This window comes from Cetorhinus maximus, chromosome 9 (assembly GCF_964194155.1).
Source record: "Cetorhinus maximus chromosome 9, sCetMax3.hap1.1, whole genome shotgun sequence".
NCBI classification, from domain to species: Eukaryota; Metazoa; Chordata; class Chondrichthyes; order Lamniformes; family Cetorhinidae; genus Cetorhinus; species Cetorhinus maximus.
In genome coordinates this window covers 78,496,476-78,514,521 of record NC_135887.1, presented here as the reverse complement: position 1 = coordinate 78,514,521, position 18,046 = coordinate 78,496,476, and the positions used below count along the sequence as shown (strand labels likewise).

The window sequence follows — 18,046 nt, the reverse complement described above, 5'->3', positions numbered from 1 at the left end:
CTGATGATTTGCCATTGCCTTTCACTCTCAGGGGCAGGGTGAGCAGGTAGGCTGTTAGATCCACCTCAGCTGGAAGAAGAATTCAACTCATGCCATTGGTGCTAATCTCAACCACACTCCAGCCATTTAGCCAACTGGGCTAATTGCATCCCCCTCCCCCACCCACATGCTATCAAAGTTTTTTGTCTTGCACTCATCAGGATGACTCCCTAGAAATTACCAACTATCAAGGGGAACAACAAGTTATACTGCATGAGAAGAGAGTGCTGATTGGTTGCCAATACCTTGACCATTCAGATTCGGCCTGCCCAGTTTAAATTTGAACAAAGCTGGGCAGTTAACTGTTCCTTGCTGCATTTTTCAGTGGCAATACCTCTACCAGAAGAACACATCAGAGTCCACTTGCCAACCAATGATCAAACTCCAAGGCCAAGGAACCAGAATCAGTTATTATGGCAACTGATGCAATTGATCCAAAATTTTATTGTGCCTTTTTATCCTGGCATTCTTAACGAATGGGCAGTTACTGGATATGTACACCAGTGATTCGAATTGGGCGCCGCACCTCCTACACGATTTAATGGTATTTGGTCGACCCTATGTCAGAATGGTCCTGGTTGGATACAGGTTACATCTTAGGAGCAGACTGTTAATAAACCTTGATTGTTTGATATGAAAACAGGTTTTGAGCCAAGAGTTTGAAGTGTAGTCATTGCCAATGTTGTTCCCCTTTGCTGTTGGTAATTTCTTGCAAGCTGTCCTGATGAGTGCAAGATGAAAAGCTGGATAGCATGTCTCTCTTTTCAACAATAATACAACATTCTAAAGTGCTTCACGGTGATTAGGGAAAATAATAATTCACCAAGCAATGGTGAGAGCAGGGTTAGCAAAAGGGGCTGAAGGCTAGATTAAAGAGGTAGGTTTAAAGGAGGTTTTTGAAAAAGGGAAGAGAGGTAGGTAGTGGCGGAGGGGTTTAGGAAGACAATACCAGAGTGTAGGGTGAAGGCAGTTGAGGTTGTAGGGAATGAAGTGCCCAGGTTGGTAAGGAAACATAGCTTATTTCAGAATGGAATACAGACAATTTGAATGAGTTGCAATTAGTGAAGAGACCAGATAGGACAGTTTGAGGTTAACTGGGGAAGACTTGTACTGAGTCTGCTGGGTGTAAAGCGGGTATTAATGCCCCTCCAGTCCAGATCCAGCTGGAAAGTGAGATGGGGATTACTCTCTTCTAGTGACGGAGGATGATTGTAGAAGAGTTTGAAGCAGGGAGACCTGAGGAAGCGATTGGCAGTGACTTTTTGTCCAAGTTTGAAATTTCGGACAAGGCGAGGCTTCAGATAGTGTTAAGATGGTGGATATGGGGTTGAGATGAGAAACTTAGAATGGAGGATGTGTTAGAGTGCTGCAATTTGTTCTAGATTAGAGAGAGAAAAAGCAGGCACTAATCCTGCTGTTGATCCAGTGAGTGCTAGAAAGTGTTGGGATACTGGCGGGGGCCACGATCAGGCTTGACTGGAATGCTGCACAGTTGAACGACCTACCAACACTCAGCTCTGCATGATGATTGCTTGCTAGGGTGATGTACCAGAGGGTGCCTGGAATTGTGGAATTCAACCTCAGCTGGCAGTCAATGCTTTCAAGAGGAGAGGAGGGATGAAAATGGCTGCAAAAAAAGTGAGGAATGAAAAATACCTCCAATCTTCAGTTTGAATTTGGGGGTGGAATCTAACCCAGATTGGCTGCAGGGGAAAGAAATGTTCAGCGAGGTTACCTTGGGCAGTGTAGTGTGCCTGCCCAAACTATGAACAGTTTAGGCATGAGTCTGTAGTACTGATCTAGACAGAATCCAGCATTTATTGGCAAGAAACTATCAGTTTCATTCAGAGAGTCTACAGAAAAGCTGCCTTGAAAATATTCCACAAAAGCAGTTGGCAGGAGGTTTTCTGAGGTTGCAGCAAGTGTAGGGGAACTTCACTCTGCATCAAGCTCATAGTTTATTTGATCCTTCAGCCCTTTTTTGAGGCTGCATGCAAAAAAAATGGAGAAAATCCATCATTCCCCAGCACTGGCACCTTTATCCACTAAGCGGGCCATAAAAGAAATTGCAGCATAAAGCATTCAGTAAAGCCACTCAGACATGTTTTTACTTCTTCTGTACTCTGTTTTGTACAAGATTGGACAGTATTTATTATTAGACTGACCTTATCTGACTTGTCTCATGGGTGAGAAGATGGTTTTACATCCTACTTGGTTCATTCTTTTTAAAAGGGTTAAAATTACAATTCAGTTGTAAAGTCTGAAGATATAACAGCCCATTCTAGCCTGAAAGCTAATCTGGTTTGCAGGGACCATTTGATGGGGGGAAAAAATAATTCTGAAGTGTGAATTTGATACTTTAACGAGCTTCACAGTTACAGGAGGCTTGTGATGCAATTTATTCTTATCAGTTGTAAAAATATTTATCCAAATGTATCTGCTAAATCGTTTAAAATATACAGCAACAAGTAATGAGCTCATTCTCCTTCTCATGGTACATTTCAGAAAAGAGTCAGGACAGGGGGAAGAACACAATTGGAGCAAGACTTAATAGAGTAGAAGAGAAGGTAAGACTGGTTTACGATTTGCACTTCATGAGGTTGTAAACACACATCTGGTTTGTTTGAGTTCTTAATATATTGATACTGAACAGAAATTGCTATTTTATGGGCCTTCACATTGCTGATGAGTTTGACAAGTTCACACATCCATTTTGCTTCAGAGTTTGTACAGGATTTAGCAAGGTGCATTATTGTGACATTGGAGGGTGTATGTTCAATTCTCCCGCTGAGTTCCTAATCTCGGTCTTAATACTGTGGAGTTGGCTCTGAGTAGATAGCAGGTGGCATCTCATAGGAAAGGAGATAATCAAAGGAAGGTTACTGTTATGCTCTTGCCTTCCCTAGTGGCCAGATCAGAGGAACATGAATGGTGGCCCCACACTCTCAGCCATAGTTATTTGCGTCACCTGGATAAGGAATTTGATCATCTCACATTAATTACAAAAATAAGTCTTAAAAATACTTCCAGTGTACAGACTTCAGTGTTCTGCAATCTGAAATGCTAAACTATAAAATTTGAAACCTACAGGCGGTTGTTATAATGTCTTCACAAGCTAACTTTACACGGGAAAGTGAACTGTTTACATGACATTGTAGCATTCTGGAGATAAGCCTGAGCAATGTTTGTTGGTTCTCACAGCATTTTCCCCTGTCCCTCCCTCCCTTCCCCAGCTCAGTGGCTCTGTGTATGTCAATCATCAAATGTTCTGTGACTCACAGCAGAGCAATGGCACAGGTGAGCAGGAAGTATACTATGACAAATAACGGATATGTAAGAGTTGTTACAAGGCTTGGGATACAGCTGAGCAGGAAGTGCACCACCTCTGTTCATATTGAGCCAGACAGACTAGACAAGGATTGGATTTAACCTTTAAACTTTGACCAGTTAGCTGATCTTGCACTCTGAGGTTGGGAGAGAAGAACAAAACAAAAACAACAGCCAGGGATCCTGCTCCAGATTATTAGTCCTATAGTTGACAGTGTGGATGGAATTTTCCAGAACCACAGGGAACAATCAAAGCCTTAAACACAGCAGACAGCTTATCAGATAATTAATGGTGTAGCCTTCATGATATTTCCATCCTCTGGAAATCAGTGGAAAAAACATCACAGGTAATACTCACCTGATTATCCAATTATGACGCCCACTGTGTTCGAGGCCCTGCTGCGGTAGTCTGTAAAATTTTGCCTTGACCATCTAGGCTTACTCGTGGAGAATGGTGAGTGGGGCAATGAGCAGCCAGCTTTGTGCAACCATACATCAACGTGGGTTAACAGTTCAAGGAGAGCAGTTTGTGACCTTGTGAACTACCCGGTGAGATAGCTAGCTTGTAATCAAATCAGAGCATCAGTTATTCAATGCAGACCTTGGATTGTGTAACAAAATAAAACGTTTTAATTCTCTTTTAAAAAAAAGTTGTGGAGATATTCCAAGTGATGCAGGGAGAAAAAAAAACCCTTGTTGGATGTTACATAATTTGTTTTTGAGTTCGAAAACCTTTAGACTTCAATGCATTTCTGTCAGGATATTCTGATTGTGATACTCTGATTGTGTGCTAACACTTTTTTGTTAATCAGATGTGATCTTCAAAGACTAGAGATTTTAAATAAGGACTTGGGGACTTCCAGTTCTGCTGAATCTCAGTTCAAAAAAAAATCATAGCATTGTCCTGCTTGCCATTTATCAGAATGTCAAAGCTTTGTGGTCCCAGCTCTGTTCATGGGTGAATTCCAAAGTCAGTGGAAAGCCCCCAAATATGTCTTCCCAGTATTCATTAACCAATTACCCCTGACTTTAGAATGAACTCAGTCTTGCTGAATTAGCACCTAGAACTCTCTGGAGAGCCAAACTGTAGTTTGCTGTACCTTCCTATTTTCACCCATTACTGTCTCTAAGGGTGGGGAGGTGTGTGTGTATGTTTGTGTGTGTGAGTGTGTGTGTGTGTGTTTGTGTATGTGTGTGAGTGTGTGTGTGTGTTTGTGTATATGTGTGTGTGTGTGTGTGTGTTTGTGTATATGTGTGTGTGTGTGTTTGTGTATGTGTGTGTGTGTGTGTGTGTTTGTGTATGTGTGTGTGTGTGTTTGTGTATGTGTGTGTGTGTTTGTGTATGTGTGTGTGTTTGTGTGTGTGTGTTTGTGTGTGTGTGTTTGTGTGTGTGTGTTTGTGTATGTGTGTGTGTATGTTTGTGTATGTGTGAGTGTGTATGTGTGTGTTTGTGTATGTGTGTGAGTGTGTGTTTGTATGTGTGTGTGTGTGTGTTTGTGTATGTGTGTGAATGTGTGTTTGTGTATGTGTGTGAGTGTGTGTGTGTATATGTGTGTGTGTTTGTGTATGTGAGTGTGTGTGTGTGTGTGTTTGTGTATGTGAGTGTGTGTGTGTGAATGTGTGTGTGTGTGTGTTTGTGTGTGTGTCCGTCCCATGGGCGGGCACGCGCCTGACCGATCGGGCGTAAAATAGTGTGCGATGGCGTCAGGTGAGCATTCCGACTTCATCGTGCACTCGGGCAATATTTCAGTCAGCGGGCGCAACCGGGTGCCAAAGCCCCGCCTGCCATTAGTTAAGAGGCCACTTAAGGCCATTTAAAAGCCAATTGACAGCAATTTTTCATTGCCCATGCAATTTCGTGCTTGTCGCACAGGCAAAACAGGCAGGCGGCCAGCCGATACTTTCAAAAACTTGGCAGTTTCATCGCTGTTCGGGGCTTCATTCTTCACATGTCCAGGTTTCATTTCAAGACTATTTGGTGTCTCCGAGGCCCCCGGAGGATTTTGACCATGCGGGCCCTCCCATGTGTCAGACAGCCTTCTGGTACCCTGGTAATGGGGATTGTGGTCTCTGCTGGTGGCACCTCCTCTGAGGGGGAAGAGAGGGGCAGAAGGGAGAGGAGGCCAGGTGTCCCAATGCAGCTTCCAGGGGAGCGACCTGTGGGAGGAGAGGCGCAGGCACAAGGGGCCAAGGACCAGCAGGTAGTCCAAGGTGGAAGGGGCCGCAGAAGACGCCACTATCCTGCTACCAGGGTTTACAGGCGGCGGTGCAGCTACCTCAATATGTCTGAGGTGCAGTGCCGAAGGAGGCTCCGCCTCTCAAGGGAGATGGTGACCTCCATTTGTCAAATGATTGGACCTGAGATCAGCTCCAACTGTGTGGGTGGACACCCCATGCCAGTGGCTCCTAAGGTCACAGTGGCCCTCAACTTCTATGCCTCCAGCTCTTTCCAGGGGTCAGTGGGGGAATCTGTGTGGAGTCTCCCAATCAGCTGTCCCTAGTTACGTCAAGCTGGTGACAGAAGCTCTGTTCAGGTGGGTAGTGGCCTTTATTCTTTACCGTACGAATGAGGCCAGCTGGGCAGAATGAGCCAGAGGCTTTGCAGCGATTGCTGGGTTCCCCCACGTCCAGGGTGCCATCGACTGCACACATGTGGCCATCAAGGCGCTAGCAGGTCAGCCGGGTGCCTTCATCAACAGGAAGGGATTCCACTCCATGAACGTGCAGATAGTGTGTGACCACAGGATGCAGATTCTGCAACTCTGTGCAAGGCAGCTCCCATGATGCTTATATCCTGAGATACCCCCAGGTGCTAAGACTATTCAGTGCTCCAGCCTGACTGGATGGATGGCTGCTGGATGACAAGGGCTATCCATTGAAGAAATGGCTCATGATGCTTCTCCGCCACCCAAGAACAGAGGCAGAGCAGCGTTATAATACGAGTCATGTCTCCACAAGGGCGGTGATAGAGAGGACCATAGGTCTTCTTAATATTCACTTCCATTGCCTGGACCATTCAGGGGGTGCACTACAATACCCCCCAGAGCAGATGTCACTGATCGTGGTCGCATGTTGCACTCTCCACAATCTGGCACTGGCAAGGGGAGACTCACTGGAGGAGGAGGATCTTGACGCAGGTGCACAGACCAAAGAAGATGAGTCCAGTAGTGAGTCAGAAGAGGAGCACAGTGAGGAGAATGCTGAGGGTGCAGAGCCAGACCTCTGTAACCGCCAGGGAGGCAGGGACACCAGGGACGCCTTGATCCAACACTCCTTCAGCTAGTCTGCCAAGGACCAACTTCCACCTCATGGCAGGGCTGCCGCCTCCATCCCAGGTGTCTGAAAGGATACTTTCATTTCAACCCAAAGTCCACTCAGTGCCTGTGCAATAAAGTTTAGAGCCACTCATGTCCAGCATTACATACTGACGTACCCTGCACCAAATAAAAAGGTGAAGCATACTCAGGCCATTACGACAAAAACAAAATTTATCTAATTTTTGACAATCAAAAAAAAATTTACATTACCTTCTCTGGCCTCCATTCCCTGACCAGTAAAGATAAACCAAACATAAATGAACAGAAAATCACCCGTGAACTATCCCTCTTGTGCTCATGTCTTTAACTTACATTTGCGGGTGCTATGTCTTGGTGCCCCCCCTTGCTGGCAGTGGCATTGGAGACAGCTGCTGACTCTGCTGTTTTGTTGGCCTTGGTGACCTTGGTGGTCGTCCTCTGGCCAGTGGAGCCTGTGCTGGCCCTGCCTGGGAGGGAGCAGACATTTCCATGGCTGGCATCTCCTCAGTCATTGCAGCCTCATCAAATGCGACGGGCACTGGTAGAGGGGTGGAGGAGGTGCTGCCATCATCCAGAGCACCCTGAGAGGAGCCTGCAGAGACGACAAGCAGCTCGTGCGCCAACGTGAGGTTGCTCTGGACCTCCCTGCTCGCCATTGATGGACAGGCCTCTAGCTGGGATACTGGGTGCCTCATCCATCTCCCACACTAACACTGACCACCTGAGGTCAGAGCCTATGTGAGGGCTTGCAGGTCCAAGCGCACCCCCAGGAACCCTTTATTCTGTTCCTGGAGCTGCCTCTCCATGAGAGTCGCCACTCTCTCAATGGAGGGGGCAGCGTGATCCATGAGGGTCAACGCAGTGCTGATGCTCTGCGTGGACTCTTTCTCAAGGAGACCATGGCACACATACCCTCATGGATCTCCGCCAGAACCTCCCGCACATCTCGCTGGACATCCAGTATTTGCTGCCTAATGGACAACTCCAGAGGCTCAACATCAGCCTTCGACTGAGCATTGCCCTGGTTCCCAGCAGTCCTCCGACTGCTGGCGCCCTGGGCACTCTCTGCCTCCGCCTGCACCTCAAGTGAGTGTGAAGTGCCCTCACCAACGTGCACCAACATACCTGCCATTGATCTAATGCCCACTGAGGTGTTAGTATCTGCGCTGGTGCCTACTTCAAAGAGTGGGTGTGACGCAGGTGCAAGTGAAGCACGGTGGTCCTCCTGTGTCGGGGTGGCCCTTCAGGGTCCAGAGAGCGATTACGTGCTAGCGAACCTAAAAGGGGGAGCAATGACATGTCATTAGTTTAAATCATCACACTGTCACTGTGCATGCCAGGCACCCTGGTGAGACCATGGAGATCTGCATCACGGTGCCATCGTCTTTCAATGATCAATGGGGACTCTAGGTTTGAGGCTCACATCAATGAGGAGACTACACTAGGATGGTTGCACAATCTGAAACTCTCACCTCTGTGCACTGCACTCTTACCTTCATCTGGCACCCCCACCTCTACACACCCGGTTGCATGGGGAGCGTGCCAGTTCTCGAGCTCAAGGGCGTCCTGCTCTAACCTGTTGAGCATCAGGAGGTTGGGTGGGCCTCCACCTTAACGTGCCCTCTCTGCTTGGTTAATGCTTGTCTTCTACTGAAAGGACAGAGGAGCTTTGATTCATCCACTCTTTACTTGCAGCACCATTGTAGTCTGGCCAACCCCAACTCAGGAGCACCGGGCAGAGCACACCCAAGTCGCGGCCCTCGAGCCGCAAGGCACTCAGTCTAAGCAGCCAGGGCTCACCCCCTTAGCCAGCTCCGGGGACGGCCACACCTTAACACTTCTGCACGCTGACCCCTGCCAACATGGTACTCGCCCTTCCTGAGCGCAGCAGGTCATTGAAGCACTTCTGGCACTGCACCCATGTGCGCTGCACCACATCATGGCTGCTCACCAACGCTGCCACCTCCTCCCATGCCCTCTTTGTGAGCTTCAGTAGCCTCCTCCTCCCATCTCTGGGAACAAGAATGTCCTTCCTGGCAGCCACATCCTCCAGCAGGACGGCAAATACTCTACCGAAAAGCGGGGAACCGAGTGCCCGCCCGGCCTGCCCTCCAATCTGGCGTCTCCAGCCACACTCGACTCTACCATTTGAGTTTGCTAACGCACAACAGACCCAGGGGCTGCCTGGGCTGTTTTTAAACCAGCCTCCGGGTCGCCACTGAACCCGGTGGCTGACAGGCACCCGCCCCCACTTGGCCCTTCCCGACCAGTGACGAGCCGCATTAAGGCCCGCCAGCGTGAAATCGTGGTTGGGAGCCAATCGCAGGCAGCTGACCATTACCATGTCGCTCCCGGGCCCGCCCACGTGCCCGCCCGACAACCTCAAAAATCCTGCCCCAGGTGCTAAATCACAGGACGAGGCATTGAGGGAGAAAATGTTAGCATGCTAGCGAAGTGTGCCTGGCTGTAGAGTTGGGACAAGGGCAGCATTTTCAGGATGGCAACCTGTAACTAGTGGAGTGTCACAGGGATCAGTGCTGGGGCCTCAATTATTTACAATGTATGTTAATGACTTAGATGAGGGAAGTGAATGTACTATCGCCAAGTTTGTGGATGACACAAAAATAGATGGGAAGGCAAGTGGTGCGGATGACACAAAGAATCTACAGAGGGATATAGACAGGTTAAGTGAGTGGGCAAAAACTTGGCAGATGGAATATAATGTGGGAAAATGTGAGGTTATGCTCTTTGGCAGGAAGAATAGAGGAGCTGAATATTATTTAAATAGAGAAAGACTGCAGAAGGCTACAGCACTGAGGGATTTGGGAGTCCTTGTGCATGAATCATAAAAAGCTAATATACAAGTTCAGCACGTAATAGGGCAGGCAAATGGAATGTTGGCCTTTATTTCAAAGGGAATAGAATATAAAAAATAGGGAAGTCTTGCTAAAACTATACAAGGACTAGTTAGACCACACTTAGAATACTGTGAATAATTTTGGCCCCTTATCTAAGGAAAGATATAATGGCATCAGAGGCAGTCCAGAGAAGGTTCACTAGGTTTATCCCAGGTATGGAGGGATTTTCTTATGAGGAGAGGTTGAGTAGGTTGGGCCTGTTCTCATTGGAGTTTAGAAGAATGAAAGGCGACCTTATTGAAACATATAAGATCCTTAGGGGGCTTGACAGGGTAGATGCTAAGGGTTGTTTCCCTTGTGGGAGAGTCTAGGACCAGTGGGCATAATCTCAGAGTAAGGGGGTGCCCACTTAAGACAGAGGTGAGGAAGAATTTATTCTCTCAGAGGGTGGTCAACCTGTAGAATTCTTTACCACAGTGGGCTGTAGAGGCTGGGTCATTAAGTATATTCAAGGCTGAGATAGACAGATTTTTAATCAGTCAGGGAATCAAGGGTTATGGGGAAAAGGCAGGAAAGTGGAGTTGAGGATTATCAGATCAGCCATGATCTCATTGAATGGCAGAGCAGACCCGATGGACTGAATGACTTACTTCTGCTCCTACGTCTTACGGTCTTATGGTCAACTCTGCAACAGGCTAAAGAGGCAGAAGGTTGGGGGTGGGTGTAAATTTAACCTAATCTATCGAGCAGGAACCAACAAAGGAATATTGAGGTCCTACAGTCAGATTTTCAGGAGCTAGGGAGGAAGTTTAAAAAGTAGGGCTTCGAAGGTATTAATCTCAGGATTCCTCCCAGTGCTACATGCGAGCAAGAGTAAAAAATTGGAAGATAGGGGGGATCAATGCATTGCCTGAGGCATGGGTGCAGGAGAACACATGCTAAAAGAAGTAGGAACAGGCCTCTTGAGCCTGCTCTGCCATTCGGTGATAGCACGGCTGGTCTGGTGGTGGCCTCCATTCCACTTTCCTGCCTGGCCCCCATGACCCTTGACTCCCTTGTCAATCAAAAACTATCTAACTCATCCTTAAATGTGGATAGGAGGGAGGGCTTCATATTCTTGGGACAGATCTCTCGGTACCACTGGGTTTTGCAATCTCTCTCCATTTAAATAATACGCTGCTTTTCTATTCTTTCTGCCAAAGTGGACAAGTTCACATTTTCACACATTATACTCCATTTGCCAATTTTTAGCCCACTCACTTAACCTGTCTACATCCCTTTGCAGACTCTCTACTTCCTCTTGCGACAACAGAATAAACAGCAACTCCTCCATGAGGAGATGAGAAGAAATGTTTTCTCTCAGAGGGTTGTGAATCTTTGAAACTCTCTTCCCCAGAGAGCGCTGGAGGCTGGGTCAATGAATATATTTAAGGCAGCGGTCGATAGATTCTTGACTCATAGGGGAGTCAGGGGTTGTCGAGGGCCGGCCCATGATCAGACCAGCCATGGTCTTGTTGGGTGGCGGAGCAGGCTTGAAGGGCCGAATGGCCTACTCCTGCACCTCATTCATATGCTGGTATGTAAGTATGAAGATGCATTGCTGTTGCAAGTTTCCTGTCTCCTCACACATCTTGAGGAATTTCATGCATGCAGTGACGTTCTTGAAAGTCAAGATGAAGTATCCAGCACTGGGGAATTGCTGTCCGCAGCTTCAAATCCACAGGATTTACCTTAGGAAGTACAGAGAATCAGAGAGGCCTTGATGTACATGTCCATAGATCCCTGAAGACAGCAGCACAAGTATATAAAGTGGTTAAGAAGGCATATGGGATACTTGCCTTTATTAGCTGAGGCATAGGATATAAGAGCAGGGCGGTTAGGTTGGAGCTGTATGAAACGCTAGTTAGGTCACAGCTGGAGTACGGTGTGCAGTTCTGGTTGCCACACTATAGGAAGGATATGGTTGCACTGGAGAGGGTGCAGAGGAGAGTCACCAGGATGTGGTCTGGGCTGGAGCGTTTCAGCTATGAAGAGAGACTGGATAGGCTAGGGTTGTTTTCCTTAGAGCAGAGAAGGCTGAGGGGGGCCTGATAGAGGTATACAGAATTATAAGGGGCACAGATAGAGTAGGTAGGAAGAAATGGTTCCCCTTAGTGGAGGTATTAATAACCAGGGGGCATAGATTTAAAGTAAGGGGCAGGAGGTTTAGAGGGGATTTGAGAAAAACTTTTTTCACCCAGAGGGTGGTTGAAATCTGGAACACACTGCCTGAGGGAGTGGTAGAGGCAGGAACCCTCACAACAATTAAGAAGTATTTAGATGAGCATTTGAAACACCATAGCATACAGGGCTACAGGCCAAGTGCTGGAAAATGGATTAGAATAGATTGGTGTTTGATGGCCGTCATGGAAGCGATGGGCCAAAGGGCCTGTTTCTCTATAACTCTATGGGAAGAATTTTTGAGTTGGTGAGCGGGGATGGGGCCCGCTTGCCGACGCGTAAAATGACGCGCGGTGCGTCGGGCAGGCGTCCCAACATCACTGCGCGTCATTTACGTTTTCAGTTCGATGGGTGCCCACTGAACTGTCAAAGGCCTATTAAGGCCATTTAAATAGTCATTAAAACAATTAACAGGGCTGCCCATCCAACCTTAAGGTTGGCGGGCAGGCAAAGAGCTCAGGCGGCCTTTGCATTTTTCATGGAACCTCATCTACGGGCGGGATCAGGTTTCATGAAGGTTTCATTAATTAAATAAAATTTTTTATCAAAATTCATGAACATGTCCCAGCTCATGTGACACTGTCACCATGAGGGGACATGTCTTAAAATATTTCCTTTTCTTTATTTAAATTTTTAAACCTTAAACTAATCTCCCTGAGGCACCTGTGTGCCTCAGGGAGATTTCTGCACTCTTTTGCATGCATGTCTTAATTGACCTGCCCATGTAAAATGGTGGCGCGGCCCCAATCGGGGGTGCCGATTGGGTTCGCGCCTGGTCCTACTCACACCTGCACAACATCCTCAAACGAGCGGAAATTTCTGCCCTATGACTCTATGATTGAGTGGAGTGCTGGTTGTACACCTCATTCACTATTACTGTCCCTTGATCTTGTGTGGAATTGAACACTAGTGTTGCACTTGATCCTGGAAAATTTCCTCCCAAGGAGTCTACCTGCTTTTTCAAACAGGACATGAAGCAAGGAATCTTTGAAGTAGAGAAACCCATAGGGCTGAATTTCCCCCCTGTCGAGGGGAGGGTTGTGTGGGGGCAGGCGGGAACGAGGGCAAACCCGATTGGCACCCCCGATCGGGTGCGCGCTGCCATTTTACGTGGCTGGGCCAATTAAGGCCCGCCTAGCGTGATGTGTGCCCGGATGCACTGTGCACTCCCTGTGCGGACGGGGGGGGATTCCCTGAGTCGAGGCCTGCACTGTTATGCACATGCGCGCAAAACAGCAAGCGCAGAAATCTCCCTGAGGCATGGAGGCGCCTCAGGGAAATTAGTTTTAAGGGAAGAACTTTCCCCCCTGACGGGGGGATGTTCAGGAGCGGGCGTGTGCAGGCGTGCCTCCAATCAGTGCCCCCGATCAGGGGCGCGCCGCCATTTTATGTGGGCGAGCCAATTCACATGAGTTGGGACATGTCCGTCACTTTTAATTAAACTTTTATTAAATTTTTTAAAACCGACATGAAACGTCATCTCGCCCGTGGATGAAGTTGCATGCTTTTTCTGAAGCCTGCCAGGGCTCCTGGCCTGCCTGCCAACCTTAAGGTTGGACGGGCAGGTCCATTAACTAGTTTAATTAGTTTTTAAATGGCCTCAATAGGTCGTTTGACAGTCGGCGGGTGCACAGCTGATTCGGCTGCGCCCCCACCGACCTGAAAATTGAAATGACGCGGGGTGACATCGCGAGTTCCGCCCGACGTCATCCCGCGTCATTTTACGTGTCGGCGAGCAGGCCCCTGGTCTAAGTTCTGGAAAATTTAATAAAGGTGAAAAAAAATTTAAGGACATGTCCCCTCATGTGAAACTGTCAGGTGAGCTGGGACACGTCCATTAATTTTTTCAAAACTTTTTATTTAATTAGTAAACCCTTCATGAAACCTCATCCCGCCCGTGGATGAGGCTTCATGAAAAATGCGAAGGCCACCTGGGCTCTTTGCCTGCCCGACAACCTCAAGGTTGGACGGGCAGCATTCTTAACGACTTTAATTGCTTTGTTAATGGCTTTAACAGGCCTTTGACATAAAACTGACAATCTAAATGACGCGCGGTGACGTTGGGACGCCTGCCCAATGTCACCGTGCGTGTTTTTACGTGTCGGACCCACCCCCGCTCGCCAATGGGAAAATTCTTCTCATAGAATCATAAGTACAGAGGAAGGCCATTCAGCCCATTGTGCCACGGTGGTTCTTTGAAAGAGCTATCCAATTACTCCCACTTTCTTGCTCTAATCCCCGTGGCCCTTCAAGCTTTTTCTTTTTCAAGTACATATCCAATTCCCTTTTGAAAGTCGCTACTGAATCAGTTCTATTTCAGGAAGTGCATCCAGATCATAGCAACTTGCTGCACAAAAAAATTCGTCCTTATCTGCCCCTTTTGCCAAATACTTTAAAAATAAGGAATAACAGTGAAAGTTAAATTGAAGCTCCCCTCCCCCGTTGCCCTTAAAATAAACACACAAACAGCATGACTTAGTACTGCCCAGAGAGATCACAGAGGAAGTGTACAATGAGAAAAGTCCCAGCAAAGATCACAGGCCACAGAATGCGAAGGAGACTTGTAAAATACAATACGCAGATGAGAAGTGGGACTTGGTTCCGTGGAACTCAGCCAGGAGCCTAATAGTTCCTGCGCAATTCTGTGCAATTGTTCACTAATCAATTCTAGGAAGCACTGTAAGCTTGAAGGTGCAGAATCTACATGAGGACGTCATTGCACAGTCTCTGTCAGTGTTTCTGAACAAAGTGTGTCATTGTATTTGAAGCAGTACTATAGGAGAATATTATTAAATAGCTGTAGAAAACAGCAGAAATCTTGTCATAGCTGGTTTTGTTGGGAAATGAGAAGCGACAGATGTAGATCATGCCTTTTATTAACACCTTATTTTAAAGCGCCATTCGCAACAATTGGCGTTGCAATACCTAAAATGTAAGCAATGCATGCTACAAGCCAAGTGCTGGAAAATGGATTAGAATAGATAGGTGCTTAATGGCCACCATAGATGCGATGGGCCGAAGGTCCTGTTTCTGTGCTATACAACTCTATGATGGAGTGGCTTTCTGGCCTCAAGTTCACCTTATTTCCTTCCTGTGTTCTCACTCACTTGCTCTCTTTCCATCTCTCTCTCTCTCACACACATATGCCACTCATCTCCCTTGCTCACTCCGTTTCCATCTCTGTTTCTGGCTCTCTTTCTCCCTCTCATCTGTGCCAGCTCTCTCACTGGCTGCTCACTTGCCCGCTCTGTCCCTCGGGCCTCAATAATCAGAGGGACTCCTAACATTGCACAGCAACCATCTCTTTTCACTTGCAGACCTCAGCATGCTTTGTGCCTGTGGCTTGAAGTCAGCCCAGCAACTCTGGGAAGATTGCAGAGTGTTTGTTTTGTAAATTAAATGAAAAATAAATCTAATCATGCACTATGTGGTGGAGAGGTCTGTGAGAGTTGACCTTGTGTGAGTCACAGTCCCAGATTCTGGTCCTAGGTTAGTGTGTGTCCTTGGTTTAGATGCTAAACCTTTCATGTAAATCTTCTGATTGTGACTTTGCTAGTAAGCACGGAATAGTTATATACACAGAGATAAAAACAAAAAACTACTGCGGATGCTGGAAATCCAAAACAAAAACAGAATTACCTGGAAAAACTCAGCAGGTCTGGCAGCATCGGTGGAGAAGAAAAGAGTTGACGTTGGACTCGAAACGTCAACTCTTTTCTTCTCCACCGATGCTGCCAGACCTGCTGAGTTTTTCCAGGTAATTCTGTTTTTGTTTTGGAATAGTTATATAATGTTTTCTTCACTACCTGCAACTACTTCCTTGTCCAGTGAAAAGATTGGAAGATAAATTTCAAATGGATTTTTAACTTCCTCCTTGCATGAGTAACCTATTCAGAGAATCGGAGTATTGAAGATTATTTGTCTGGAGAGTTTCCCCTTCCAGTTAATAGGGTTACCCTTTGTTTTCCTCTGTGAGAATGTCATTGTCTAACCTTTAATGTACTAAAAACCAATTCATTTGTACTGCGTATGATCTCCATTTGTGTCACTGTACAGGGATAAAAATTGAATACATGGATAATGCAGAGGGTCATTTGCAATGCAGTGTAACATGGTGTGGTGGTGTGTTTCTTATGAATGGTGCATAGCAGATCAGTAGTACAATGTTGAAGGGCGGCCTCATATTATAGTTAATGTTCAGTGTCATAGTGTAGTTGACTCTATATAGAATGGTGTAGCAATGGGCAGTCTATCCTCACATAGTATGATGAAGTGAGCCATTTGCTGGCCTAGCATTGGATTGTCAACCCTGTTGAACATATTCCTGAAAGTTTCATCACATAACCTCCCACCTCCAATCGCCCACCTAATTAAAAAACCTTTTTTTAATAAAAAAAAAATCCTCCTCCAATTTACTTATATCTAATAAACAAAAATAAAAAGCATACTGAGTTGTTGGAATGCCCCTGTGATTTTTCTCCCTGCTTGCTCACAGCAGTATGCTGGAAATGAATCTTTAACCCCTGAAGACTGCAGGGCAATCTGAGATGGCTGGTAACCCTGGTTGAGCAACAAATCAGGCCACTGTCCAAAGGTAAGGATTAGCTAGTAAGCAGCACCACAACGTAGCTCTGGCTAATTGCCAGTCTTTGAACAGCAGTATGATAGGGTGCTACATTGATCTCACATGGAAAGTAGTGTAGTTGTGTTTGGGGTAGTTGAACATAGGAACGCTGAGCTAAATTTTGCAAGGCACCTGATTACCCACTACCACCACCCCGCCCCCCCCGCCACCCCAACCCACCACCTAACCATGGCTAAAAGGTTGGGTGAGGGGAAGCCTGTCAAGAAGAACATCAGCTGCCCCACAGCCATTTAACAGCCAATTGGCTATGAATAGGCTGGAGGTGGTACTGCCACCCTTTTGGATCAGTAGCCCCACCTCAGAGAGCTGCCAGTCAGTCAGAGGCCAGCAGCTCTCCAGTGCTCCCGAACAAAGGCTAGTGGCAATGGATCAGGATTTGAGTCACTGTTTGGGGGTCTCACCGACTGCCAAGCTGACAGGCCCTGCTGAGGGGGTGCGAGGAGAGTTGTGGGGGGGGGGGAGTGGTGGCTGGGGTTTGAGAAGACAACGAGTAGGGGGGCAACCTATGGGAGGGGAGTGTTGCACATTGGAGTGGGCCCCACCATTGGGCCCAGAGGGCCCCTAAAGGAGTTATCTCCCTGCCCAGCACATCCTCACTGCGAAACCTGCTGCACTGGTTGTTTGGTGTGGGCCTCTCCTGCTGCCGGTTACATCTCAGCAGTGGCCTAATGAGGCCCATAAGTGGGAATTAATTGCCTACCTAAGGGCATCAATTAATCCACTAGCAGGCGGGTGCCTAATGCCACCCTCACCGCTGGTATAATTGCGGTGGGGGCGGGCAGGTCACACTGGATTTGATGAGCCCCCTGCCTTCAAACCCGCCAGTGGGAAGCATTAAAATTCAGCGCTCTGTGAAATCCAAATAGTTAATTTTGCATTAAAAGAAGCAAAATGCTGCGGATGCTGGAGATCTGAAATAAAAACAGGAAGTGCTGGAAAAACTCAGCAAGCCTGGCAGCATCTGTAGAGAGGGAAACAGAGTTAATGGGGAGAATTCGCTCCCATTGGTGGGGGGTTGGTGGGAGTGGGCGTGGGTGAGCGCATAGTCAATCGCCGCCCGTGATCGACTGGGCGCTGCCATCTTGCGTGGGCGGGCCAATTATGGCCCACCCAGCATGACACGCACCTGGAAGCGCTGTGCGGGCGGTGAGAGGAGGGAGAGTCGGGGCCTGTGCTCTTTCGAAAGAGCACAGAAATCTCCCTGAGGCACAGAGCTGCCTCGGCAGATTAGTGTGATTTTTTTAATATCAAGACACGTCCCCTCATGTGGCAGTGTCACATGAGCTGGGACATGTCAATGAACTTTAATTTAAAAATTTATTTAATTAGTAAACCCTTCATGAAACCTCATCCCGCCCATGGATGAGGTTTCATGATAAATGCAAAGGTTGGGCGGGAAGCTCAATTAATCACATTAATTAGTTTTCAAATGGCCTTAATAGGCCTTTGCCAGTTTGGCGGGTGCACAGTGGAGTCGGCTGCGTGCCTGCTGAACTGAGGATCAGAATGATGTGCGGTGACGTCAGGACGCATACCTGATGTCACCATGTGTCGTTTTACACGTCGGCGAGCGGGGCCGCCCCCACTCATTGACCTGAAGATCCTGCCCAATGTTTCAAGTCTAAAAAACCTCTTCTTCAGAACTGAAGAGAGGTAGAAAT

The 18,046-nt window shown here is 47.3% G+C and overlaps 1 protein-coding gene and 1 long non-coding RNA gene across 7 annotated transcripts in view; one reads left to right on the top strand and one right to left on the bottom strand.

Annotated features, from left to right (window-relative positions):
- Positions 1 to 3,814, bottom strand: part of LOC144684741 (uncharacterized) — a 108,775-nt gene extending 104,961 nt beyond the window's left edge. The window contains exon 1 of one of the 2 annotated variants that reach the window (XR_013577557.1): positions 3,750 to 3,814. This is a non-coding gene — a long non-coding RNA (uncharacterized LOC144684741). Of the gene's footprint in view, positions 1 to 3,724 lie in introns of both variants that reach the window. The other variant, XR_013577556.1, reaches the window with a different exon arrangement.
- LOC144684740 (potassium voltage-gated channel subfamily KQT member 1) overlaps positions 1 to 18,046 on the top strand; it is a 767,141-nt gene that overhangs the window by 549,920 nt on the left and 199,175 nt on the right. For all 5 annotated transcript variants that reach the window (XM_078548916.1, XM_078548914.1, XM_078548911.1 and 2 more), the window contains one exon: positions 2,545 to 2,606. In XM_078548916.1, coding sequence (XP_078405042.1) covers positions 2,545 to 2,606 — 62 coding nt within the window. The remainder of the gene's footprint in view (positions 1 to 2,544; positions 2,607 to 18,046) is intronic.